This window comes from Juglans microcarpa x Juglans regia, chromosome 7D (genome assembly GCF_004785595.1).
Source record: "Juglans microcarpa x Juglans regia isolate MS1-56 chromosome 7D, Jm3101_v1.0, whole genome shotgun sequence".
Taxonomy (NCBI): Eukaryota; Viridiplantae; Streptophyta; class Magnoliopsida; order Fagales; family Juglandaceae; genus Juglans; species Juglans microcarpa x Juglans regia.
Genome location: NC_054606.1, coordinates 3,859,597 through 3,885,134, shown reverse-complemented (window position 1 = coordinate 3,885,134; position 25,538 = coordinate 3,859,597). Strand labels below are relative to the sequence as shown.

The 25,538-nt window shown below is 39.7% G+C and overlaps 4 protein-coding genes across 5 annotated transcripts; 2 read left to right on the top strand and 2 right to left on the bottom strand.

Moving 5' to 3' along the window:
* Positions 1 to 1,005: 1,005 nt before the first annotated feature.
* On the top strand, positions 1,006 to 4,842 carry LOC121238701 (beta-glucosidase BoGH3B-like). The gene is given in 11 exon segments (XM_041135683.1): positions 1,006 to 1,106; positions 1,391 to 1,637; positions 1,745 to 1,949; positions 2,104 to 2,194; positions 2,316 to 2,461; positions 2,549 to 2,792; positions 2,895 to 2,999; positions 3,493 to 3,619; positions 3,622 to 3,674; positions 3,764 to 3,971; positions 4,272 to 4,842. Coding segments are annotated over 10 exon segments (1,899 nt in total). The 5' UTR covers positions 1,006 to 1,106; positions 1,391 to 1,408; the 3' UTR covers positions 4,763 to 4,842.
* Positions 4,843 to 5,354: 512 nt separating this feature from the next.
* Positions 5,355 to 20,097, top strand: LOC121238697 (beta-glucosidase BoGH3B-like). 2 transcript variants are annotated; one of them, XM_041135679.1, is made up of 13 exons: positions 5,355 to 5,427; positions 5,916 to 5,967; positions 7,213 to 7,452; positions 13,958 to 14,162; positions 14,476 to 14,566; positions 14,683 to 14,828; positions 15,437 to 15,680; positions 16,901 to 17,005; positions 17,150 to 17,332; positions 17,624 to 17,828; positions 18,428 to 18,920; positions 19,447 to 19,526; positions 19,634 to 20,097. In XM_041135679.1, exons 1-13 carry the CDS (start codon positions 5,389 to 5,391, stop codon positions 19,660 to 19,662), a joined length of 2,112 nt encoding a protein of 703 aa, XP_040991613.1. In that variant the 5' UTR covers positions 5,355 to 5,388; the 3' UTR covers positions 19,663 to 20,097. The 2 variants fall into 2 exon arrangements, with proteins under 2 accessions (XP_040991613.1, XP_040991614.1); XM_041135680.1 differs by lacking the exons at positions 5,355 to 5,427; positions 5,916 to 5,967 and adding an exon at positions 6,732 to 6,873.
* A 1,503-nt stretch (positions 20,098 to 21,600) lies between these two features.
* LOC121238696 (steroid 5-alpha-reductase DET2-like) lies at positions 21,601 to 23,047 on the bottom strand. Its single transcript, XM_041135678.1, is given in 3 exon segments — positions 21,601 to 22,042; positions 22,045 to 22,261; positions 22,609 to 23,047. Coding segments are annotated over 3 exon segments (813 nt in total). The 5' UTR covers positions 22,954 to 23,047; the 3' UTR covers positions 21,601 to 21,791.
* Positions 23,048 to 23,563: 516 nt separating this feature from the next.
* Positions 23,564 to 24,837, bottom strand: LOC121238695 (3-oxo-5-alpha-steroid 4-dehydrogenase 2-like). The gene is made up of 2 exons (XM_041135677.1): positions 24,408 to 24,837; positions 23,564 to 24,122 (listed from the first exon to the last, which is right to left on the bottom strand). Exons 1-2 carry the CDS (start codon positions 24,801 to 24,803, stop codon positions 23,649 to 23,651), a joined length of 870 nt encoding a protein of 289 aa, XP_040991611.1. The 5' UTR covers positions 24,804 to 24,837; the 3' UTR covers positions 23,564 to 23,648.
* Between the last annotated feature and the right edge of the window lie 701 nt (positions 24,838 to 25,538).

Here is a 25,538-nt window from a genome sequence, read left to right as displayed (position 1 = left end):
ACTGAAACTGTTCTGACCGTCAAATTTCTCCACTTCGAACTTAGCCATAGCCATCCCTCCAGATCCTGAGCCAAGCTCTGATACCAGTTTGTTGGGAATAAGTGTAGCTAAGACTAACACGAAGTATAGTAGCGGAACTAAACGAAAGAAATTGATGACAATCACACAGAAAGAACACCAAGAATTAAGTAGTTCGACTCAAAACGAGCCTACGTCCACTGGTGGGGTCGGTATCGAAGATTTCACTATCAACAGAGATGGAGTACAAATCAATACAACAAAACTTCACAAGGAAGTTATCTCTCAAACTCACTCTAGACTTCTCTCTCAAGAAAACACTAAAAAAAACAACTCAAATGAATTCTGAAGAAGTTAAGGAAGAGAAATGCGCCGTTTGATATTTATAGGAAAAGTGAGAATTCACTTTTGTGAACATTGGCTCGAGCGAACGTCGAGAGAGTGTCGAGCGAACGTAGATATTCTGCACTTCGCTCAAGCCAACAGTTGTGCGAGAGTCGAGCGAAGCTCTCTGCCTGAACTCGCTCGAGCTGGGTGTCGAGCGAGTGTCGAGCGAAGCTCTCTGACTTGGATATTGCTCGAGCTGAATGTCGAGCGATACTTGAGCGAAGCTCTCTGTCTGAATTCGCTCGAGCTGAATGTCGAGCGAATGTCGAGCGAAGCTCTCTGTCTGAATTCGCTCGAGCTGAGTGAACTTCCGCTCGAGCGAACCTACGACACTTGCACTGTTCAATCAGAATTCAAGCCACCTCATAACAAAAAGAATATTATGTTCATTGAAAATCAAACTGCACGTCTCTCGAGATCAAGGCCTAGGCATTGTCAATCACCTAATGGAGACGGTTACGTTACACGTTTAACAGTCAAACGCATCAACTTCCCGCTATATTCTAGGAGAACAACTCGAAAAAGATATACTCACTACCATGATACGTCTCTTTTAACAGATTGGTCTAATGTTTTTCAACACCGTATTTCAAGCAACACTTCTTCTTTCCTTCCCTATTTATATCCCACCACCTTCAAACCCCTGTGCAGTTAAACCTCGAATCTTGCTGCACGTTCTGACGTTTCTTCCTTCTTTGCTGGTGATCTTTCTGTGTTTTTTATGTTTTGGACGTTCTGGATATTTGGAGGTAATTCTATTTTCCACATGCTTGTTGGGTTTTCATGGCATAATCATCTTTTAGTTTCTACAGAAAGTAGAAACTGAACAAATGGTTCCGTGATCGTTCATTCACTTTCTTCCATATATAAGCAATTCCTTGAACCTACCTCTTGACAACGTTTCCACGGCATATTTTGATACAATGTTCATGGTTCTCGTTGTTTAGCTTTCACATCACCTTTGTTTTTTTTCAAATTTTTACAGGATTTTAGTGGGACCAAGATGGCGAGAATTCCAATCCCCTTCTTGGGAATTTTGTTTTTGGCAATATGTTTCTGCTCATCAATGGCAGAAGCTCAAGGATATGTGGGATACAAGGACCCAAGGCGACCCGTTGGAGCTAGGATAAAAAATCTCTTGGCAAGAATGACTCTGGAAGAAAAAATTGGTCAGATGGTTCAAATTGAAAGGGCTAATGCCACTGCTCAGGTCATGAAGGATTACTTAATCGGTATGCAGATATAGATTATAATGTTTTGAGCTTCTACTGTTGCATATGAATTTGCCATAATTGCTCTAAATGTTCTTCCAACTCACAATAAAGTGAAAAATGTATAGGTAGTGTATTAAGTGGTGGAGGGAGTGTGCCTGCTCCAAAGGCTTCTCCAGAACAATGGGTAGACATGGTGAATGATATTCAGAAAGGGGCTCTTGCTACCCGTCTTGGAATCCCTATGATTTATGGAATTGATGCAGTTCATGGACACAACAATGTATATAAAGCAACCATTTTCCCCCATAATGTGGGTCTTGGAGTGACCAGGCAAGTGCATATGCTTGCATACATACCATGAAAAATTCTACATGCATAATGAGATCCTTTTGTTTTTCCGTGGAATGTGAGAAACTCAAACAATCAGTTCATCATTCCGTTGCACCTCAAGTTGAATCTACGTTTTCTGTGATCATACCTGCAGGGATCCTGATCTTCTAAGGAGGATCGGTGCTGCAACTGCGCTTGAAGTTCGAGCCACTGGGATTCCATATGCTTTTGCTCCTTGTATCGCGGTAATTACAAGTTTTTCACCAGGATGCAATGCAACTATTGAAGAAAATCCAAATCACCTAAAGTTCTTATTTCTCCACTGTTTTCTGTGATGGTGATCCTATTTTCTGTTGAATAATGCAGGTTTGCAGGGATCCAAGGTGGGGTCGGTGTTATGAGAGCTATAGTGAGGACCCCAAGATTGTAAAGATGATGACAGAGATCATCCCAGGTTTGCAAGGAGATATCCCTGCAAATTCTAGAAAGGGAGTTCCGTACGTTGGTGGGAAGTAAGAATTTACATCTTTTTTCATTATTTTGATCTTAATTTGTTTCAAACAATTTGTGCAACGTGTTTATATTTGAGATTACTTCAGGGATAAGGTGGCAGCTTGTGCAAAGCACTATGTTGGTGATGGAGGCACAGTTAAAGGAATTGACGAAAACAACACCATAGTTAGTCAGCACGAATTGTACAGCATCCACATGCCTGCTTACTATGATTCAATTATTAAGGGTGTCGCTACTGTTATGGCATCTTACTCGAGTTTGAATGGAATGAAGATGCATGCGAACCATAAGATGCTCACAGGGTTTCTCAAGAACAGACTCCACTTCAGGGTACTTTCTAATTCAATATTCAAAAATTCATGGATTTTTTTTTTAATGAGAATAATGGAAATCCCAGAGAAGTAATGTTTCATTATCTGTTGATCCTTTCAGGGTTTCGTCATCTCAGATTGGGAGGGAATTGACAGGATTACATATCCACCACATGCAAACTACACATACTCTGTTCAAGCTTCAATTCTAGCTGGTGTTGACATGGTCCGTAACAAATATTAGTAAAAGATTTATTTCATTCATGGTCCCAAGATTTTTTGCTAAGCTTTCTGCTGCACGTACTACTATACTCTTGCAAATTTCTCTGTAGTGTGTAAAGAACTTCTAATTCTTTAGCCATGCATGACCCTGAGTCTCCATAATTAGGTCCAAACTTGTGAGAACTTAGAACTCCTTTCCTTTATTTGTTACTGGTTGGGAAGCATGCTTTTACCTTCTTCGCATGCTATGAAATTGAGGCAAGAATGATATCAGAATCATTCAATAACCATTTGATGTCGTCTTCTTATATCTACTTTTGCTACCATAAATAGCAGTAGGTAATCTTGAAAAGTAAAATTTCATATAGATAGAGATAGAAATCCGAAATCATGGATATTGTCACAGACATAGGTACACCATTGTGTAAATGAAAAAATCAATGGTAAATTTGCATGTTTAAGAAGCAGAGAGATGCCTGACTTTCAAAATGATGCAGGTCATGGTTCCTTACAACTACCCAGAATTTATCAATGAATTGACCAATCTGGTTAAGAAGAATGTCATTCCCATGAGCCGCATAGATGATGCTGTGAAGAGGATTTTGAGGGTTAAGTTCTCCATGGGCTCTTTGAGAGCCCGCTGGCTGATAACAGTCTGGCCAACGAATTTGGAAGCAAGGTTAGCTAGATCATATCCCAAACTGATCTTTGGTTATTTGTTTTTGTAATGTCAAAGCACCACTTGATCGGATTTCCTCCTTTCATTAGGAGCATAGGGAACTCGCGAGGGAAGCTGTGAGGAAATCACTTGTGCTATTGCAAAATGGAAAATCTGCAGCTGCCGGGCCTCTGCTGCCTCTCCCTAAGAAAGTGCCAAAGATTCTTGTTGCTGGAAGCCATGCAGACAACTTGGGTTATCAATGCGGTGGATGGACAATCGAATGGCAAGGACTTGGCGGGAATGACTTCACTGCCGGTACATATTCCTACCAGCATACAGTTTACTTTTCTCTTCAATGACCCTCATTTTTCTCTCCAGATTGTCTGCAAACCACGTTTATCATATGAACTTGTCTCATTGTGGTTTTAGATGGGGTGCCTATTGACTAAATGTGACAAAAATTTGGATCATTTACTTCAAGTCACTATCGTAGTTTTACTAATTCCATCTCTAAGTTATTTAAGAGCTCTAGAGGATCTTAATCCATACTTTGGTGTTGAACTTCTTTCTATTTCAGTAGCCTGTCTCATTGATAGAATGATTCCTTTATGACAGGAACCACCATCCTTAATGCCATCAAAGCCACTGTGGACCAAAGCACCCAGGTGGTCTTCAATGAGAACCCTGACCCTGCCTTTGTCGAGTCCAATGACTTCTCCTACGCCATCGTGGTAGTAGGCGAGCAACCCTACGCTGAGACCAAAGGTGATAACCTGAACCTCACTCTCCCTGAGCCCGGGCCTAGCACAATCAACAATGTATGCGGGGCTGTCAAGTGTGTTGTCGTTGTTGTCTCCGGACGGCCTCTTGTCATGGAACCATATCTTGCATCAATGGACGCTCTGGTGGCTGCATGGCTCCCAGGTAGTGAAGGTCAAGGTGTGGCTGATGCTCTTTTTGGTGACTATGGATTTTCTGGCAAGCTGGCTCGAACATGGTTTAAACGAGTAGATCAGCTACCCATGAATGTTGGGGATCAACACTATGACCCTCTTTTCCCATTTGGTTTTGGGCTAACAACTAAGCCTTCGAGGCAAAGCAGCTGAAGATCCATTCCCTATAAAAAGTTTCAAGAACAATTTTTTTTTTCTAAGCTAGTTCCAAGAACAATTTGATTTAATGTATAGAATATTTCATTAAATCTTTCTTTCTTTTATAAATATTTGAGTTGTTGCAATCAATGACCCTTTTTTCTTTCATACGCGGATCAAATGTTATCATGAATGCACAGCTCTTTTATATTTCTAACTAGGAAGTCCATTCAATTCTAAATTCTCTGAGCTATGGCTTTAGAACCAACAACTGATGTAATAATTCTTTCCCTTAAATCCAGTATTCTGTATTGCAATTGACTGGTAGGTTTGGTGCTCTCCAGACAACCTTTGCAACGGTTGACATATTATTAGTATTTTTAGTTCGGCTCATCTACATTCTACACAGACCCTGTTCCATTTTTATGCTTTTTGTCTCCATTCTTGAAGTCTCAAACGTATCCCCAAGGCAAAAAAAAGAAAGAATGAAGATGTGAAGGACACAATTGTCCGGAATGAAAATTGATAACTCTTCCTGGAACCCACGTTTTGACATGATTGGAATTTAAATATTTTTTAGCTGCAATAGCTTCTTTATGAGAACGAATGCTTTTTGCTTCATTTGTACTGCATTCTCAGGGATGCTTAAACTCCAACTCCCAAGGCGATTTCAGATTCGGGTAAATAAAATTTTCCACTTTTGATTTCTGATTTCATATAATGGAGTTTTTCCTCTGCTTTTGGCTGCTCTGTTTCTTTCTTCACGATTCCACAGAAATAGCCGCATCACGGAGAGAGAGAGAGAGAGAGAGCGCGAAAAACAGCACCCACTCAATAATGGGATTTATAGTGGCTGCACAAGAAAACACCCATTATTGAAGAATGCTTTTTCCACCAACAGAAAGGGAAAATGGCGTCGAGAAATTTCATGGAAAGCAAGTTAGAGAACTGATCTTCTCTAATTCTTTTCTCTTGACAGCTTTGGCTACTGCCTTGGATGTACATTTTGAACCAGTGGTTATATTAGTCAATCTGCTTGTCTACTGTACAGCCGGTTTCTTATGCACATATGGAATCCAATCAAGTTATGTTGTTTGTTATCAGCAATATTTAAGAGATTTAACAGATCATCATTTTGATTTAAATTTGTAATGACTTGACGATGCAGGACTTCCGATTTCTGCAGTTTGTTGTTTGTGCCAATAAGGAAATGCTCAATGGTTAGTCTTCTCTTTGTACTTCCAATCCTATTTGGGTAATAGCCAAGTTGCTCTAAAGAGATTCTGTGTCTTTGACATCAATGAATTACTTTCCAAATGGTATGGTTCAATCCCTTTAATATATTTTTTGATTGCCTCCACCATTCATGCAATAACTTGTATCTTAAGAGTTCTCATACCTTTCTGGTATGCTTTAATGGTTCATTGCAATCAATGCTAACCAAGCTCTATGGTAAACGTGAGACCGTAAGAGAGTTGAAAGTAAAACATATTTTGTCTCACTCCCACATGAATGAGATGTATCCGCAGAGCAGGGAAGTTGTGAAAACGAACCCATAAGTTAAATTACTCGGTATTTTTGGCAAGTGACAACCTATGAATTTTGACTGTTCCACCACGGGCATTGGGCACTGTACTTGGCATTTGCTTATCTCTACAAAACGAGGTGAAAACTTACGGGATATTGATAAACTGATAATTTTTTATAATTATTTTATAATTTATTTTCAATCAATCAATATAACTATTTCACTCCATTAAAAAAAAATTTTAATATTATAAAATTACTGGAAAAATCTAAACGAGCTGCAAATTGCCAAATAGTTAGAAGTAACATTTTCCAAACTTTTGATGTCTGGTTTAGACTTTAGGGCATAAACCTGTGCACTGATCGTTCAAAAGTGTCTCAGCATCAGTAAAGTATCCAATCTAAAGGGGAGACGGGGGCAGAATCAACCCATCTTGGTTGATTCTCAATAGTGTCGGTGTACCGCCAATACTCAATAGTGTCGAAATCGGGTCCCACTCCTTTTTCGTTCTTTACCTGCGCAGTTTACTGACCGCTGAATCACACTCCCACTCACATTCGGCTAAAGCTTCTTTCTTTATTCTGCTTTCTCTGTAACTGTAAAGTCTCTAAGCTCTCTTTCTATCTCTCTCTCACCTCTCACATACACACGCACGTACACTTTGTTGCTTCTAAACTGTTTTCTGCAGTGTCTGTTTGGTTGGTTAAAGAACCTTAAGAAAAGGTAAAGAAAATAATAGGCAATGCTGAATCTGAATGTTGTGCTTTTGAGCTGTATTTGCCTTTTCCTGGATATGTGGATAGGACCCAGAAAAAGGAACCTGTGATAGATAAGCTTAAAGTCCTTTATTTCTATCATTTTTCATGGTAACCAAACAGAAAGATAATTGTTTTCACTTTGAATAATTGGGTCTCTTTGATTTATTGTGGAATATCAGCTGGAAGGAAAAAGAAGATGGTTAGGGTTCTAGTCCAAATAGTGGCCATAACGTGCCTGTGGTGGTGGTGGGCTTCATTGACAGATGCACAGTACATGAAATACAAAGACCCAAGGCAGCCGGTGGCGGTTCGCGTAGCGGACCTGTTGAGTCGAATGACTTTGGAGGAGAAGATTGGTCAGATGGTTCAGATTGATAGGACTGTGGCCAATCCTGGGATTTTGAAGTCTTACTTCATCGGTAAAAGGATTTAACGCAAAGCTTCTAATGTTGTCTTTCAATATATGTGCATTTGAGTTTATGGCATTAATCAATATCTAGTTTTAAATGGCCTACTATGTAATTAAATCTGTAATGTGTCGATTTTAATATTCGTTTCTATGGTCCTACGCCATATTTTACACATTTTCTCCGAATCTGGCAGTTCTTTTTGTTTATTTTTCTTTTTGAAGATAATCATTTCATATATATCTCTGTTCTCATAAAGTTGGAAGTGGAGAACTTGTGGGAACCGTTCTGGTTATGATATCAAATCTATTGAGTTACATTAACTGTTTTTTTTTATAAGTAGTTACATGAACTGTTAGTGGTGTTTTTTTTATATGGGTAATCAAAAAGTTTTATTCATAATAATGGGCCTAGCCTAGTACAGACGTATGCATGAGTAATACTCGAGTGAGATTTACAACCGAAAAAAGAAACTCATGGACAACAGGAACTGTTTGGGAATTACAGATAATGAGGGGAACTTTCCCCATCATAAAACTTTTCTCTCTCTAAAACTTTTCTCTCCGTACAACTTCCCTACGTAAACTTTCTGCTTCATCTCAATGGAGTTGGTGGGTGTTTGATCGTAGTTTTTCGTTCAAAGGGAAGGATTATGGATCATCGGAGAGTAATAAACATAGAACTAAAGTCTTTTGAGGTGTTAAGGGATGGGTGTAGGATTCTCATTACCGAAAAGGGGTGGAAGCTGGTGAAGAAAATGAGTCTGGAGCTAGTTACAGTGCACTGGTTCACTAAAGCTTTGGAAGATTGTTTAATGGCTGGAAGAAATGAGTTTTATACAGGGCATAGGGAAGGTGACAGGGGCTTCATAGCACAGAGGTGTTCTAATCTCCAGGGAGTTTTCATGGCTTTGGTGGAGTATGGGAGAGGCGGCCGTCGAAACTGCATCTTTATTCCGAAAGATAAGGATGGTAGGGGCTGGAGGAAGATGGTGGAGGTCTTGAAGGAGGCTGGGCGTGGTGGTTACAAAGGGTTGTCTACGACGGGAAGGATGGCAGCTCAGCCTTCGTACTTGGAAGCTTTCAAAAACCCAAGGGTTTTGAACCCATCACGTCAACCTGCTGGGGTGGGTGGTGCAGTGCCATTGCAAAAGTTTGTACGCGACGTTGTTCCTGTAGGGGAGCAGAGTAGTGAGGGTGGTGGCAGAGATTGTGTCGGGCTAAATAAGGAAGAAATTCTACGAGCTGTGATGGATATGCAGAGACAAGTGGATGTTTTACAGCTTAATATTAATGTTCTAAAACGGTGCGTGCAAGAGGATAAAGAGGAGGGGGGCACGGGTCTGGGTGAGGGGGGCATGGGTTAAGGGGATGATGGGTTTAAAAATAAATTGAAAAAGGCCTCTGGGCTAACAGGCCAGGAGCTGTCGGGGCCCAGTCACACTAAGCAGGCAGATGAGAAAGCATCAGAAGGGCTGGGCCGAGCTGTTGGGCCTCGGGGTCAAACGCAGCCCACGGGCCCTTACGCATGGAGGAGACGCACCCCGTCTGTCTCGGTGATGCCGTCGGTTCCATCCTTGCCGGCAACGAACCAGATGGCCCCGGCGAACACGGTGAACATGGCAACACCATCGGCGGTGGTGACACCATCGGCAGATGGTGCCGGCGAACACGGCGACACTATTGTTGTGTTACAGCCTACGGTGAAACTGGGTCTCTCTCAACCCACGGTGAGAGACGACGGCGTACACGGCGACACCATTGTTTCGCCGGCGTCCCCTCTGCATCAGGCAGAGGTTCCGAACCTGGAGTCCCCTCTTTGTCCTGCGATGGGAGGGTTACCAGGTATCACACGGGGCGCAAACCAGCCATCGAGCGTAGCTGCTGAAGATCTACACAGCCAGACAGTGCCGAGGAACCTAGGGGGAGGCTCCTCCTCCTTGCCGGAGCTTCAGATCCATTCCGAGGATCACATAGAGCTTATAATGCATGATGACAGTACTGAAGCTAGAGTTCTCGGGGCAGAGGGGATAGGCTTGGAGATGGTGAATGTTGGGCTCCTTGGGAGCTTAGTCCCTGAGACTCAATTTTCATCTAGTGATGCTGTGGTTGAATGGGAGGGTAGAAATTTATTTGGGGAGGAAGAAAAGAGGGAGATACATTCTACACAGTGGGCTTATAGTGTTGGGGAGCCTATCCCATTGAAACGTTTACTTCCAAATGAATCAACTACACCGGATTGGATGCTAAAAAAGGTGAAAGAATTGCAACACTTGATAGGTATGGACTGTGTGGGTTATGAAGAGCAGTTTTTTGCGCTACTTACTGCCATTGAAGCGGGCCACTCACAAGCTAAGAAATCAGGGTCGAAAAAACAGCGGGAGCTCAAGCGTCTTACTTGGTCATTAAATTATGAAGGAAGTTCAAGCCGAGAAAGATCAAAAGGGAAGGGGCTTGCTTCTCCTTTATGAAGCCAAAAATCATATCTTGGAACGTCCGGGGCTAAATGAGGCAAATAAGAGGCTTCAAATAAAAAATCTGCTGCGAGAATGGAGGGCAGACATAGTATGTTTACAAGAAACTAAATTGAAAACTATTTCTAGAAGACTAGTTCGAAGTGTTTGGAGCTGTACTTATGCAGATTGGGTGTATCTTGCTTCAAACGGGGCTTCTGGAGGTATTTTAGTAATGTGGGATAAAAGAGTTGTTGACAAAATGGAGGAGTTTGTGGGGGAATTTACGGTGGCATGCTCTTTTAAGAGTGTGGTAGATAATTTTGTGTGGGCCTTTGCCGGGGTTTATGGTCCAAATGTGGACAATGACAGAAGATTTTTATGGGAGGAACTTGCTGGGCTACACAGTTGGTGGGAACTTCCGTGGTGTATAGGAGGGGATTTTAATGTCATTAGATCAACAAGTGAACGGTCGGGTGAGAGTAGGATGCGACCTGCAATGATAGAGTTCTCTGATTGTATTTTTGAGTTAAACTTGTTGGATATCCCTCTCTCGGGAGGTGCTTTTACTTGGTCGAATAATCAGACATGGTCCCGGTTGGACAGATTTCTCATCTCACCGGAATGGGAGGTGCACTATCCGGAGGTGTGCCAAAAGAGAATGTCTCGTCTTTGCTCAGATCATTTTCCTATCTTATTGGATTGTGGGGGCATTCGAAGTGGGCGCCGTTATTTTAAGTTTGAAAACATGTGGCTGAAAAGTGAAGGTTTTGTGGATAAGGTGAGGCAATGGTGGTCATCTTATCAGTTTTATGGTAACCCCTCTTTCATTTTAGCCAGTAAACTGAAAGCTTTGAAAAATGACCTTAAGCTTTGGAACATACACTCCTTTGGAGATTTAGGGGAGCGTAAGAAACGCATGGTGGATGAATTACAACAGCTCGAGTGTATACTTGAAGTTAGAGCTCTCGTACCGCAGGAAATATTGAGGAAGACTGAGTTGGTTTCAGAATTAGAGAGAGTACTATCATTAGAAGAGATTTCTTGGCGCCAGAAGTCGAGAGCATTGTGGCTGAAAGAAGGGGATCGGAGTACAAAGTTCTTCCATAGAGTTGCCAACTCCCATAGAAGAAATAATACCATTGAAATGTTGAATATAAATGGTATGGTGTGTAAGGAGGCCCCTGTGATTAGTGAACACGTGGTGGATTTCTATGAACAACTACTTACAGAAAGAGAGGGATGGAGGCCAAAGATGGATGGCCTTGGTTTTGATACGATTGAGCCTCAAGAAGCGGCGTGGTTAGAGAGGCCCTTTGAAGAAGGGGAAGTGTATGAGGTAGTGAGACGTATGGTCAAAGATAAAGCTCCCGGTCCAGATGGTTTCTCGATGGGCTTTTTCCACTCTTGTTGGGAAGTGGTGAAAGTAGATTTAATGAATGTGTTTCAGGAAGTTTCATTGGTTGGGAAGTTTGAGAAAAGCATAAATGCTACTTTTATTGCGTTGATCCCTAAGAAGATGGGGGCGGTGGAGATTAAGGATTTTCGACCCATCAGCCTGGTGAATGGAGTGTATAAAATTATTTCAAAGGTTCTGGCTAACAGATTGGGGGTGGTTCTGGGGAAGATTATCACGAAAACACAAAATGCTTTTGTTAAGGGGCGACAAATCTTGGATTCAGTTCTTATTGCTAATGAAGGACTAGATAGCAGATTGAAGGCTGGATCTACAGGGATTCTGTGCAAATTAGATATGGAGAAGGCATATGACCATGTAAATTGGGATTTCCTCTTGTATATGCTGGGTAGATGTGGCTTTGGGGTGAGATGGTGTACTTGGATCAGGTGGTGTATCTCTACGGCCAGATTTTCAGTCTTGATAAATGGCTGTCCGACTGGCTTCTTTAGCAGCTCTCGAGGTCTCAGACAAGGAGATCCTCTGTCCCCACTCCTTTTTGTTATCATTATGGAGGCATTGAGTAGGATGATATCGGCGGTGGTCACGCATGGGTTGGTGGCTGGTTTTCCGATTGGTGACCCCAATAGGGGTATTATTATTTTGTCTCACTTACTATTTGCAGATGACACCCTTTTATTTTGTGAGGCTGATCACAACCAGTTGAGGACATTGAAGGCTCTGTTATTATGCTTTGAAGCAGCGTCAGGCCTGAAAATTAATTTTGACAAGTCAGAATTAGTACCAGTGGGGAATGTGAGCAATACTAGGCAGTTAGCTAGCATTCTTGGGTGTAAGATAGCTTCTCTTCCCATTACCTATTTGGGATTACCTTTGGGGGCTGTTGCTAGGGCCTCATCCATTTGGGATTCTGTTATTGAAAAGATAGGAAAAAAATTGGCAGGATGGAAGAGATTGAATTTGTCGAAAGGTGGCCGGGTTACTCTCATTAAGAGTACCCTTTCTAACTTACCTACGTACTTTCTATCTTTGTTTCAATTGCCTGTCAGTGTAGCGGCTCGGATTGAGAAACTGTATCGTGATTTCCTATGGAGTGGGATAGGGGAGGAATTCAAATGTCATTTAGTTAGCTGGGACAAGGTGTGTAGACCAATCTCGTCAGGTGGGTTGGGCATAAAGAATTTGAGAACATTAAATCGGGCTTTGCTTGGGAAGTGGTTATGGCGGTATAATTTGGAAACCGGAGCTCTATGGAAACTGGTGATTGATTATAAACATGGAAGCTTATGGGGGGGCTGGTGCACAAAAGAGGTAATTGGGGCAAGTGGAGTGGGGATATGGAAACACATTAGGCGCGGGTGGGGGGACTTTATTACTCATTCTAAAATGGTGTTGGGGAGGGATCCCGTATTAAGTTTTGGGAGGACATTTGGTGTGGGAGTGAGGCCCTAAAGGAGGCATTTCCAGCTGTTTTCCGTGTGGCTCGCAACCAGGAAGCATCCATTGAGGACCTCATGATTATATCAGGGGATCATGTGCAGTGGAACGTGACATTTAGTAGAGCGGCACAAGATTGGGAAGTAGACATTTTTGAAGCCTTTTTCAGCCTCATATATTCTGTGAAGCCGAATAGACAGCAAGCTGACAGCTTATGGTGGAACCCGACGGGTAAGGGCATCTTCTCTGTTATATCCTTCTATAAGTCCCTTTCCCACACCACAACCATTCAGTTCCCGTGGAAGAGACTTTGGAGAAATAAGGCGCCTCCGAAAGCGGTTTTCTTTACATGGACAGCAGCATGGGGGAAGATTCTGACCATTGACAACCTGAGGAAGCGACGGTTAGTTATAATAGACTGGTGTTGCTTGTGTAAGAGATCAGGTGAGACAGTGGATCATCTATTGTTACATTGCGAGATAACGAGAGCCTTGTGGGTGGAAGTTTTCAGTCGAGTAGAGTTACCCTTCGTGATGCCAGAAACTGTGGTTGATCTGTTGGCCAGTTGGACACTCCCGAGAGGCGTTCAACAAATTAAGGAGGTGTGGAAAATGATCCCGATCTGTATCATGTGGTGTATCTGGCAAGAGCGCAATGATAGGACTTTTGAAAACAAGGAGCGGTCGCCGGGGGAACTTAGAGCATTACTTTTCCGTACTTTAATGTTATGGGCCATTGCTATAGATTTTAATGGCCTGAATGTACATGACTTCTTAGCTTCCCTTTCGTTGACCTAGATAGGTTTTATCTCCTGTATCCATCTTGTGTACTTGGGTTTTTGCCTATCTCTATTTATAATATTATCGATTACTTATCAAAAAAAAAAATTACAGATAATGAATAGAGCTTTTGAGTTATAAGTGCACTTGCCAAGAAAAAGAATAGTTAAAAATTGCATTATTTTTTATACTATTATGTTCCTAAACTGAAGTAGCGTACGTAATTATATATTGATAATTATGGTGATTTACTTATTAAGATAAAGATGAGTATGAGTTCAAAGATAAACTAAAATAGGAGGATACATTGCCAACATGGGGCCAAGAAAGTTAACCATTATGAAGATTTAGGAAAATTATGCGAACCAAAGATAATGAAGATGAACTTATATAAAACGTGATTGACTGCAACTTTCTTTGGACTTTTTGCAGGCAGTGTATTGAGTGGGGGTGGGAGTGCGCCACTTCCAAAGGCTAGTGCAGAGGATTGGATTAATATGATTAATGAATATCAAAAGGGATCTCTATCCACACGTTTGGGCATTCCAATGATGTATGGTATTGATGCTGTTCATGGACACAATAATGTCTTCAATGCTACAATATTTCCTCATAACATTGGCCTTGGAGCTACAAGGTAAGTATGAATTTGAAAATGATTTGGCATCTAGTTTAGAACAAATTTGATATGGCATTGGTCATACAAGGATGTAGTGCCTTCATTGTAAATCTCTATGGTTGAGTGCCTTTTAAATGTACCAGTTAAAATACCTGTTAAAATTGCGTCTCTTTTGAATAGATATCTATCATGATGATGTACATATAGTCTTTTAACGTAGAGGGATCATGTTAACACAACTCTTTTTGCATGATTTAGTGTTTATATTTACTCACTGAGGAGACAGTAAAATGGATATGTAGACTTCCTAAGATAAAATCTTAATGGATAGGGATTCTGAGCTGGTGCGGAGGATTGGTGCTGCAACTGCTGTTGAAGTCAGAGCTACAGGGATTCCTTATGTATTTGCTCCATGCATTGCGGTAAAAGGATAGTCTGCATTTTCTAAATCAAATCATAAATTTTTAGCGAGTTTACTGCATACTTGAAGTTGTATAATGAATTCCTAATATGTGCTTCGTATTTTAATGTATGATAGGTCTGTAGAGATCCAAGGTGGGGACGGTGTTATGAAAGCTACAGTGAGGATCACAAAATAGTGCAAGAAATGACGGAAATTGTACCTGGATTACAGGGAGATATTCCTGCTGATTCTCTGAAAGGAGTTCCATTTGTTGGTGGAAAGTATGAACTATAGGACAACTATAATGTTTTTTTTTTTTTTTTTTTTTTTTTTGGGGGGGGGGGGGGGGGGGGGGGGGGGAGCTCTATAAAGAAAAAATAATACTTTCCTCATTTTTTCTCCTTTCTGAAAGCCGAATAGTAAGGACTATTAATGCTATTGTCTTCTTGTTGTTACTGCAAATATAGCAACAAAACTTTTTACCGATAAAAAAAAAATATATATATATATATATAGCAACAAAACTTTGAAATGCTTAACACAAATACAGTCCAGTAAAAGCAACTCCTTGTCCTCTCTCACCCAACATAAACTGTACCAACCGCTTTTCTATCTCTGGTAATAAAGAGGTCAAAATGATCAAGTGCCTGTTTAGTCGTCTCATACTCTTCTGGATAAAATGAGTTACTTTATGTCTGCCTTTCTCATAATTTATTATTCTTGTTAATTAATTAAAGAGGCAGTAACTCCATAGCTAAAATCCCATACTGGATAGTGGATACTTACCAGGATTCAAAACTAAAGAAGAAAGCACATGGGTCATTTTATACGGATTCATGTTAATTTTATTTTAATTATTTCCTCCATATAATTTATAAATTTCTTGCAGGAAAAAGGTGGCAGCTTGTGTGAAGCATTTTGTGGGAGATGGTGGGACAACTAAGGGCATCAATGAGAACAACGCAGTGATTGACCGGCATGGGTTGCTCAGCATTCACATGCCTGCCTATTCTGATTCCATCATCAAAGGTGTATCTACAGTCATGGTTTCCTACTCAAGCTGGAACGGAGAAAAGATGCATGCAAACCGTGACCTAGTTACTGGCTTCCTGAAAGACACTCTTAGGTTTAAGGTTAATGTCCCTCTCTTATTTACATGCTTATTACTTTTTTCTCTGTTGTTAAACAACAGTAACCAGATCAGATAGACACTGAAGAGCAGTAACATGATGTTTGTACCCAAAGAATGGGCATAGACATAGGGGCGAAATACCTGGCTTTGGCTGCTTATATGTAAAAAAAAAAATGCTCTCTTTCATTAGATAAATCTTTCCTGTCTATTCTAAGCGATCCCTACCTAAATAGTTGAGTTAAGTGTAAGCCACCGCCACAACTCCTCTTTCACAATCTAGCCCTAGCTATAGATTCATATCCTTTATCAAACAATTGGCAGTCGATTCATCTTCAAAGAACCTATATCGATATTCTTTCATGTATACTCTCTTGTCCTTTACAACACCTTTGATTTGTTGATTGTAAACAAGTCACTTACATATTCATCTAGTTGTAGGTCTTGTGGTATATGGAGCTTCTTCTCAAGTGCATCCATTTCACTTTCTAGCTTTTATGATATTCCCCCTTGGAAAGGGGGAAATCTAGGGGAAATCTGGAACTTTTTTGTATTCTCTATTTTCCAGTGGTTTTCTGCTATTGTATTGAGGGAGGGAATGTTCACGAGTTCTTATCTTCTTTCTAGTCTATTAGAATGTAAGTAGGTGCCTCTCTTAGTATATTTCCTGTGTACTTGGGCACTGCCTAATTTCATTCACATCAATAAAGATTATTACTTATAAAAAAAAAATGATATTCCCCCTTATCCTTATCAACATTTTCCTTTTGGCGACTTTCTTTTTTCTGAAAAGTTTTATTGACTGTGCAGCATGTAAATTGATAGGTAAATTTTGACCAATCAATAGTACTACACATTCAAGTCTTCTTCATTTATCTCTGTCAGTTTATGTTCAAGGTCTTCTGCAAAGTCCTTTATGAATGATTGATCACATTTTTAGAAACTGTCACTATATCATATGTTTTCAGTCATCAATCTCCATTGTAGTTTGTGTTCTATTTTTAGTAGATTGTTACATATCACAGTCTATTTGGTCTTGCTTCACCTATAGATTTGAAATGAAGCTTAAAACTCATTATGCTGTCCTCCATCTCTTTCTGTTGTTATTCTACTTATTCTTGTTCTTCTTGCTGCTGCTGCTTCGTCTGTTCTTCTGTTTTCTGTCTATGCAATCTGGATTCCTGTACTTCATACTAATAACAATTATGCTTCGCTCACTCTCAGGGTTTTGTTATATCAGATTGGGAGGGTATTGATAGGATTACCTCACCACCACATTCAAACTACTCGTACTCCGTCCAAGCTGCGATTCAAGCCGGCATTGACATGGTCAGTGGCTGTCTTTTGGGAAAAATCTCGGAAAGAATCGATAAAATAACTATATGCTGCTTTACCATATTCAATACAAAATTCAAATCTGGATGAAACTATGTAATCATAAAATTCAAAGGCTTGGTTCTCTGTATTTAACAGGTCATGGTTCCTTTCAAATATACTGAGTTCATTGATGACCTTACCGACCTGGTCAAGAACAGCATTATCCCAATGGATCGCATTGATGATGCTGTGGCAAGGATCTTGCTAGTCAAGTTCACCATGGGCCTCTTTGAGAACCCACTTGCCGATTTCAGCCTAGTCAATGAACTTGGAAGCCAGGTCAGTCAATCCGTTCTCAGATTTTAACTTAGTTCGTTGATTTATAAGTTTTCAGTTGCTCTTTTACTTGATGAAATAGGTTTGCACTGTAGTTTGATTAGATTAGATGGGCAAATAGCATTGTCTCTTATCGAAAGCACATGCCAAATTTATTCCTTATAATTTCTGAAATTCTTTACAGCCAAAATGCAGTTTCCTGAATTATGTGGCCTCTCCTCATCAATATTGTCAATATTCATAATATCTAGTGAAATCCTTTACAGCCAAATGTATTTCCTGTTCCTTGACTAGGCACATAGAGACTTGGCAAGAGAAGCTGTGAGGAAGTCATTAGTGCTATTGAAGAACGGGAAAAATGGAACAAATCCTCTATTACCCCTTTCCAAGAAGGCTCCAAAGATCCTAGTTGCTGGTAGTCATGCTGATAATTTGGGTTATCAGTGTGGTGGGTGGACAATCACATGGCAAGGATTTAGTGACAACAGCTATACTATGGGTATGTTCTTTCATATATACGAAATAGGCATTAAATCCCATTTTTAACATCTCTCACTTGGGCCACACTAATATAGAGGATCAATTTATTGGTTGCCGAGAGTTTGTCAATAGTGGAAATTAGATGGGAAGATGTTGCGTGTGAGTAGGGATAATTGCATCTCAGACTGGAAAATGTTTCAAAATGATGGTACTCTTCTAAATGGTTTCATGTAATCCAGGCAGTATTAAGAAACATTCGATGCATGTGGTAAGTAATGTAGATGAACTAAAACTTGGCTTCATAGGTTAATGAAATATTCTGTATACGGGTTTGATTTTCCTTGATTAGCATGGATTTGTCTCAGTGACTTTGGGACTGATGAACCTCAGTGGGATTCATATCCCCTTGCTTGAAGGTTCTTTAGCAGATAGGTGTTTGGTAAGCTTCACAATAGCATGTCTTGTCTAGTCAGGATGTAAAGCTACTGTTCTATAGTTGGCTTTTCTAATTTATTTTGATTAGTTTTTGGTAAAGCACCATTCTTTCTCATTTTCCATGTGGATGAGAATGCCAGATAATTTTTAGAAGTTAAATGCCAGTTTCCCTTTCATTGGCAGGAACCACCATCCTTGGAGCCATCACTTCAACAGTTGACCCCAGTACGGAGATTGTCTACCGTGAGAATCCTGATAGCAACTTTGTCAAATCTGACAGCTTTGACTATGCCATTGTTGTTGTTGGTGAGCACCCTTATGCCGAGAGTTCAGGGGACAGCATGACTCTCACTATGGCAGATCCTGGCCCAACCGTTATCAAGAATGTCTGTGAAGCTGTCAAGTGTGTGATTGTCATAATTTCTGGTAGACCTATTGTGATTCAACCATATCTATCCTCAGTTGACGTCTTGGTGGCAGCATGGTTACCAGGAACAGAGGGCCAGGGTGTGACTGATGTCCTTTTTGGGGATTATGGATTCAGTGGAAAGCTTTCCAGAACATGGTTCAGAACTGTAGATCAACTGCCAATGAATGTCGGGGATTCACACTATGATCCGCTGTTCCCATTTGGGTTTGGACTCGCAACTGAATCTGTCAAGGAACTTGTGTCAAGGTAAATTTCAATCAAGTGTTTATGTTTTGATACCTCCATTAAGCGCCAAAGAATTTCTGGATTAGGTGTGAACATTCAACCAAGGGCTTCTCGGAAATAGTGTCTGAACCTTTGGATGCAAGAGATTGATTCAATAGGAGATTTCAACGCTAAAAAAAGTTAACCCTGGTGTTTCTTTTCTTGGTTTTCCCCATTGACTATTGTTTCTTGAAGTCAATCGTAGACATGAAGAATACTTTCTGTAGATAAATTCAGTTTTTTTACATGGCGTTTGCTCCGAGTTTATATATTTTTTTTCTGTAGCATCTGATGTGAAGCAGTTTTATCTTCTCAATTTGTTGTGACAGTTTTTTTTTTTTTTTTTTTTTTTAATTTAAGTTTGTGATTGCTTCATCCACGAATCATTAGATGTACCGAGCTTTCATATTGGCATATTTTCATGTTGTTGATGTCATTTTGGTGAAATAATCGTTTTTTCTTTATGAAATAACTTGTTTGTTTTTTTACCTATGTAACTACTCTACAGGTCAACCTCAGCTGGTGTAGGCCAAAAGCCATGTATACTTGCCAACATAGTTTCTGTAATTGCAATTTTGTATTTCACAGGTATGGCTTTTTACCCACATGACCCGAACGGATTATGTATTGAATTGGCCATATGTTGAACTATTGTTGTACTTACCATTTGCCTTAAATGTTGACTAATGCCGCAGCTTCAAGGGGCTTCCGACAACCGACTTAACGGGATTTGGTGGACGGTTTAGCACTTGGAAGTACACTAGATGCTCTTAATTTACGAGTATTAGACTAGCTTCTGTTAGCTTACAGAAGCAACAGCTTCAACGGCAATTGGCTTCCAAAGAAACTAGTGCATCCCAGTGTTCCCCAATTTTTTGATGAGTATCCCCAGTGTTCCCTGAAGTATAGTTACCATTGCAAATCTATGTTCTGTCATCGTGTCCTCTTGGTCTGGTGCCTGGGGGGTTTGCATGTAGAGATAGATGTTAATTATGGCCAGAAAAGTGGGAGAATTTGGTGTACTAAGTTATCTTAGATGGGGCCCTGATTTTATTGTACACGTGAACTGCAACCTACTTGAACATGGGATCATTTGACAGCAAAGATTTATTGAAAATTGTTGTCTGAATAATTGATTTTAAGGCGTTCCAATGGGTAATCTTGTCTAGTCTTGTTGATTTCAAGAATATGGATTTAAAAAAACGTGGATTCGAAGTTAAGAATGCTGAAAGGAGAATCAAATGGGAGAGAAGGATTTATCCAAAAGAGTTCTCGAGTCCTATGGCAATACGTGGCGTAAGAGTAGCCCTCAAAGGGACTTTTATATGTACAAAAAGAATATGCATCCCGTCCCAAATACACAGTCTCATTCATATATACCATCGAAGGATGTCTCGAAATTCATTGGGATCTTCTCTGTTGGTTTACAGGACATTGCATGTTAGCATCTTTATCGTTCTCTAGTTTTAGTTTAAGATTCATCGACAAAAAGAGGATATTTTCCTACATGTAAGTTGTAACTTGAGAGTACTCTATTCAATAGGTTCTGGTTTTTTTTTTTTTTTTTTTTTTTTTTTTTTTTTTTTTTTTTTTCTAATCATTATAGGTTCTGTTTATATTCATGTCTGTGGGTCATATCGTTTGATCATTAAACACAGATTGCATGCATTCACGAAGAGTCGTAGAGAGGCCAGAGACGAGACAAGACAAGACATTTAGTAATTTTTTTATTTTTTTGACACAAGGACATTTAGTAATTAAAGACTAATATATCATTAACTAATAACTTTGAGAAGAAAAATATTATAGATGCAAAGTAATCTTATAAAAGGATTCTACACACTAATATGGCAATGTATCATATTAGTGATTAAAGACTAATATATCATTAACTAATAACCTTGGAGTTCTTTAATTATTCATAACATTAATAAGATTTCATTAAAAAAAAAACCTCAATTAAAAGAAGAAAAATACTATAGATATAAAGTAATCTTATAAAGGGATTCTACACACTAATATGGTAGTGTGTCACGTCTCCCCTTTTTTTCCTCTCTTTCTCCCCCTCCCCAACGTGCATGGCAAGCTCACGATGGGCAGAAGATGTTGGCGGTCCAAGCGGCTATGGAGCTCACAACAGTGCTGTGAGCTTGCCATGCACGTTGGTGCACATTTCGTGCACTGTGTGCATGGTCGACAACTGCCATTAGTTGGCCGAGATGGTTGGGATCCACCCCTGAGCCGACAGAAGTTTCCAGCGATCCAAGTAGCGACTACCAGAGGGGACATGGAGCTCATGACAGTGTTGTGAACTTGCCGTGCATGGCTTGCATGATAGACAACCACCGTTTGTTGGTTGTGGTGGTCAGGAACCATCCCGAAGGGGTAGTAGATAATGCCGGCGAGGAGGGAAAAGTGGAGGGAAAGGGGAGGAGGGAAAAGCCACGGGAGGGGGAAAAAAAGGAAGACGTGTGGTGGAATCCTCTTATGTGATACTCTTTTGTGTCTCTAGCAATATCTCCTCGCAGTGGTACAAAACTCGTAAAAATCCAAATGTTGTGCGGACCACTGGTATATGTCTTCATTAATTAATACTGGTGACAAAACTGACATTTGCTTCGTACGGGGGTCCATACCAGATGAGATAAACACGGATACAAAGTGAGAAAATGTTGCGGCTAAAAGTCAATATTTGAAGCCAAGTCTCTTGTTATCATCTGAACTCAAATCTATATTGCCTTTTACACTCAAACATGGAAAAAAATAAAGCAATAAAACATTGACTTTTGCTATGGGAAGTAGACATGACTATCCAAACTCATCGTGCATTCCAACTGAGTTTTATTTTACATTCTAGAACACAAATGGAATGAGAGCCTTGACATCCTCAGGGAAATCTTCAAATTTAGATAAGTACCATCTTCTTGTAGCATGACTTCTTCCCATCAGGTAGAAAATAGTGCCCAGAGTGAAAGAGAGTGCATACCATGTCTGAGATATGAATGAGATCCCTATGAAATCTATGATTTCGAAAAGATAATGTGGGCATAACACTAGGTCAAATAAACCACCCTTGGGAATCCTATATTCTTTGTCACCCTCTCCCTCAGTTTGGAGAGCAGGAAATGGTGGTAGAAGTTGCCACTGATACCAATAAGAAACAGCAAAACTCCAAGATACATCAAATCAACAGGTGGCTCTGGCATCCCTTTTGTTAGGTGTTGGGCATAGATCATGGTTGCTGTGGACAAGAAGTAACTAAGAGTAATGGGAATTGCAGAATCAAGAACCATCGAGCCGCTGTATTTGTGCACAAAGAGTACCTATAAAACATCACAAACAAACAACATTTAAATCAAAGCACACCTTAAAACAAAAGGCCCTAAAGCCTTGTCTTTCTTTGGTTTGTTTCTTTATGTTATTTTTTCGAATAGCTGACACCACAAAATCACCCATAACATCTGTCTAGAATATTGATTATAAGGAAGAAAAATCTAAACGCATCAAAAATCTGTTCTGGGTCAGTGTCACGTGAGCTTCTTCCAATTTTTACACAAAATTAACCAAAAATATCTGTACTTTTTCGGTTGTGAGTCTAAAATCTAAACCAAAAAGTAAATTTAATTATTTAACCAATATCGTTCAAGCAGAGAGAGAAACAAAATTATACCTCGAAGACCCTCTTAAAGAAATGAAGAGTTAGAGCAGAATCAAGCAGTAAAAGCCGGAGATCCTGATGTGGGAAAATCACAAAAGAGGTGAGACCAGCAAGAAATGCAGGAGTATAAAGAAGGAGCATGCCCGTTCTGCTAGAAAGCTTGATCTGCTTTCCTTTTCTTCTTGTTCCAGATTCTGGAGAAATTACGTTCCAAAACTTGGAATATTGCAAGTGCCTTCCTCTTACTTCGGAGAACCCAGTATAAGCTAAAGATGTTAAGCTAATCACGGACATCGCCGTGACGAAAAGAGAATTGGGTGGTGGGAAAATAAATCTCGGTAAAATGGAGACCACCATGGTTAACACCTCTTCTGCGCTCTCTCTCTCTCTCTCTCTCTCTCTCTCTCTCTCGGTTTCTGCTGTGTTAATGTATCAAACAAACCTAAGTCTCTTAGCTGGTTTATATACAAAGAGATTCTGAATTATGGGGCATCGATCTCTCCGCGTAGTTGATAAAATCGTTACACCACACAATGCATGTGTTCTAATTTTCAACTAATAAATTAATGTGAATGAATACGGCTGTTTCTTTGACTAACATCTTATATCTGCCCGTAAGACAATTTGTTTGGTGTTGTTAAAGGATACAACCCCACGTTTTCGCACCATCCCTAAAAATGATTAATCTACTAAATTCTTGTCACATAAACGGTCCTATAGGGTATAAATATTTTGTATAGTAATAAATATTGTAAAGCTCACTTTATGTGTCAATCTCTCTCTGCTTTGAAATTCTTAAATTCGGATAAGAAATTCAGAGAATCTTGATAGGTAATCCTTTGATTAAGATAGACATCCTTAATTCCCTCGAAAGAATATCTCATAAAATGCAGATAGAATAATCGATTTGATATAAACGAAAAGGACTTTAAGGATCATAAGATAAAAGTCAAAAGACATCATGATATTTAACTTTGATAACAGGAATGTTAACATTGTAAGATTTATTTATCAACAAAAACCAATCATGCATTTAAACAGTGTTTCACATTCTAGAAAACATAGGGAATGAGAGCCTTGACATCCTCAGGAAAATCTTCAAATTTTGACAGGTACCATCTCCCAGTGGCATAACTCCTTGCTATCAGGTAAAACACAGAGCCTAGTGTGAGACAGAATGCATACAATGTCTGAGAGATGAATGAGATCCCTAAGAGATCTATAATTTCGAAAAGATAATGTGGGCATATCACCAAGTTAAATAAACCACCCTTGGGAATCCTATATTCTTTGTCACCCTCTTCCCTCCTCAGTTTGGAGAGCAGGAAATGGTGGTAGAAGTTGCCACTGATACCCACAAGAAACAGCAAAATTCCGGGATACTTTAAGTCAACTGGTGGCTCTGAACTTCCTTGTGTCAGGTGTTGGGCATAGATCATGCTTGCAAAGGACACAAAGTAACCAGAAGAGATGACAATTACAGAATCAAGAACCATCCTGCCGCTGTATTTGTGGACAAATAGGACCTATAAATACAATACAAACAAGAAAAGACATTTGACCAAGTACGAAATCAAGGGAAAATTCATTAAAAAAAAAAGGAAGCCACTATTTTCCTGCCTGTGAGTAGGTTATAAAACGTGTGTTTCTTTTGGTTTTTTTCTTAATTTTGTTAGCTCTGAATAGTTAAAAAAACAAAGCAATTCAAGAAGATTGATGCAAAGGAAGAGAACTTGTTGTTGCAACACATCAAAATCTCTTCTGGGTCAGTGTCAAATCAGCGTCTTCAAACAGGGGAGAGAAGATTATACCTCTAAGACTCTCTTGAAGAAATGAAGGGTTATAGCAGAAACGAGCAATAAGATTCGAAGATCCTGAAGTGGGAAAAGCACAAAGGATGCGAGACCAACAAGAAACGTGGGAGTATAAAGAAACAGCATGCCTGTTCTGCTAGAAAGAGTAATTTGCTCTCCTTTTCTTCGTCCAGATTCTGAAGAAATTGCATTCCAAAATTTGGAGTACAACAAGTGCTTTCCTCGTACTTCGGAGAACCCAATATAAGCAGAGGATGTCAAGTTAATCACAGATAATGCCGTGATGAAAAGAGAAGTGGATGCAGGGAATGAAAAACTCAGCAAAATGGAGACCAACATGGTCAACTCCCTTTTGCGCGCTCTCTCTCCCTCTCTGAGTTTCTGCAGGCACATATAAATGGAGTATCCGATGTCTTAATGCTGTTGGAGTAACGAAATAATTAAAACAAAAAAATTCTAAAAATATTTTTTATAAAAATCAAGGGGCGACAAAAACCCCTCGAGGGAGTATCAATTTGATGGCAAGCCTCTCCAAAGTGGATAAAGTGCGAGGCGACTGAGTAGAAGATTCCAAAGAAATATATATATCGGCTACTATGCAGTAGGCGTTGACCGCTAGAGATACCGCTGTAAAGTTTTTTTTTTTTTTTCTTTTTTCTTTTTCACATTTATTTAAAAATATTTATTTTTTTAATATACTTAAATATTTTTAAAAAATAAAAAAAAAATATCAATACACTTAAAATCACTTCCTTAATCACTAAGTAAAAAAAAAAAAAAAAAAAATTTGACCCATAGTCAAATGAAATGGACAAAGTGGAGAGACAAAGTAACTTTTTCCATATTTTAAATTGAGGCGAATTAATTAATTTTGATATCAGCCGCTTCCACTTATAAATATTGATAAAGCGATGGCAGCCTAACAGATGACGCAAGGGAGGTTATGACATAATGGACTTTATGTTCACACTGTAGATATAAAATTAGAGTTTCAAGCATTAGAGGCAAACGGGTTAAAAAGTCGAGGAGGGCCAATCCATTCAACTTTTTTAATAAGAGCACCAAAATATGAACTATTTTTCACACGTTTTTTTTTTTTTTTTTTCCGTTCTCTTTTCTTCTTTTCTT

Coding starts and splice junctions, on each gene's coding strand:
- LOC121238697 (XM_041135679.1), top strand. CDS start 5,389: ATGCTTAAACTCCAACTCCCAAGGCGATTTCAGATTCGG. Junction 14,829..15,436: donor GTTCCATTTGTTGGTGGAAA/GTATGAACTATA, acceptor AATTTCTTGCAG/GAAAAAGGTGGCAGCTTGTG. Junction 17,006..17,149: donor TTCAAGCCGGCATTGACATG/GTCAGTGGCTGT, acceptor TGTATTTAACAG/GTCATGGTTCCTTTCAAATA.
- LOC121238695 (XM_041135677.1), bottom strand. CDS start 24,803: ATGTGCCTGCAGAAACTCAGAGAGGGAGAGAGAGCGCGCAAAAGGGAG. Junction 24,123..24,407: donor TCTTCAAGAGAGTCTTAGAG/GTATAATCTTCT, acceptor TTGTATTTATAG/GTCCTATTTGTCCACAAATA.